General features: G+C 77.8%; 1 protein-coding gene across 1 annotated transcript; it reads right to left on the bottom strand.

The window, feature by feature from the left end:
• Positions 1 to 17: 17 nt before the first annotated feature.
• On the bottom strand, positions 18 to 306 carry LOC121351905 (galactosylgalactosylxylosylprotein 3-beta-glucuronosyltransferase 3-like; the record flags this gene model as incomplete). Its single annotated transcript, XM_041464344.1, has 1 exon — positions 18 to 306. A coding segment is annotated over one exon (289 nt), but the record flags the coding sequence as incomplete, so codon positions are not given.
• Positions 307 to 311: the final 5 nt, after the last annotated feature.

Below are 311 nucleotides of genomic sequence, written 5' to 3'. Positions count from 1 at the left end.
CCAAAGCCCCCCAAAGCCCCCTGAGCCCACCTGGGTGCAGTTGCCGGCGCGCGGCTCCAGCTGCCCGGGGGTCACCAGCCCCCCCAGGAAGGAGCTCTCCAGGAAGCCCCTCTCGGCGCGGGGGTCGAAGCGGGCGCGGGGGTGGGCGAGCAGCAGCCGCAGCGCCACGGCGAAGCCGGCCATGTCCAGGGGGAAGGGGCGCTCGGGCCGCCAGCCCGTGTGGAAGCCCACCACGCGGCCCCCCGAGACCAGCGGGCGCTCCAGCCGCAGCCCCCCCACCAGCCCCACCGGCCAGACCGAGACGCCGCGGG

The sequence above is a fragment of the Pyrgilauda ruficollis genome, unplaced genomic scaffold, assembly GCF_017590135.1.
Source record: "Pyrgilauda ruficollis isolate IOZ18807 unplaced genomic scaffold, ASM1759013v1 scaffold17962, whole genome shotgun sequence".
Taxonomy (NCBI): domain Eukaryota; kingdom Metazoa; phylum Chordata; class Aves; order Passeriformes; family Passeridae; genus Pyrgilauda; species Pyrgilauda ruficollis.
The sequence above is the reverse complement of the archived record's forward strand: the minus strand, read 5'-3'. Positions and strand labels throughout refer to the sequence as shown.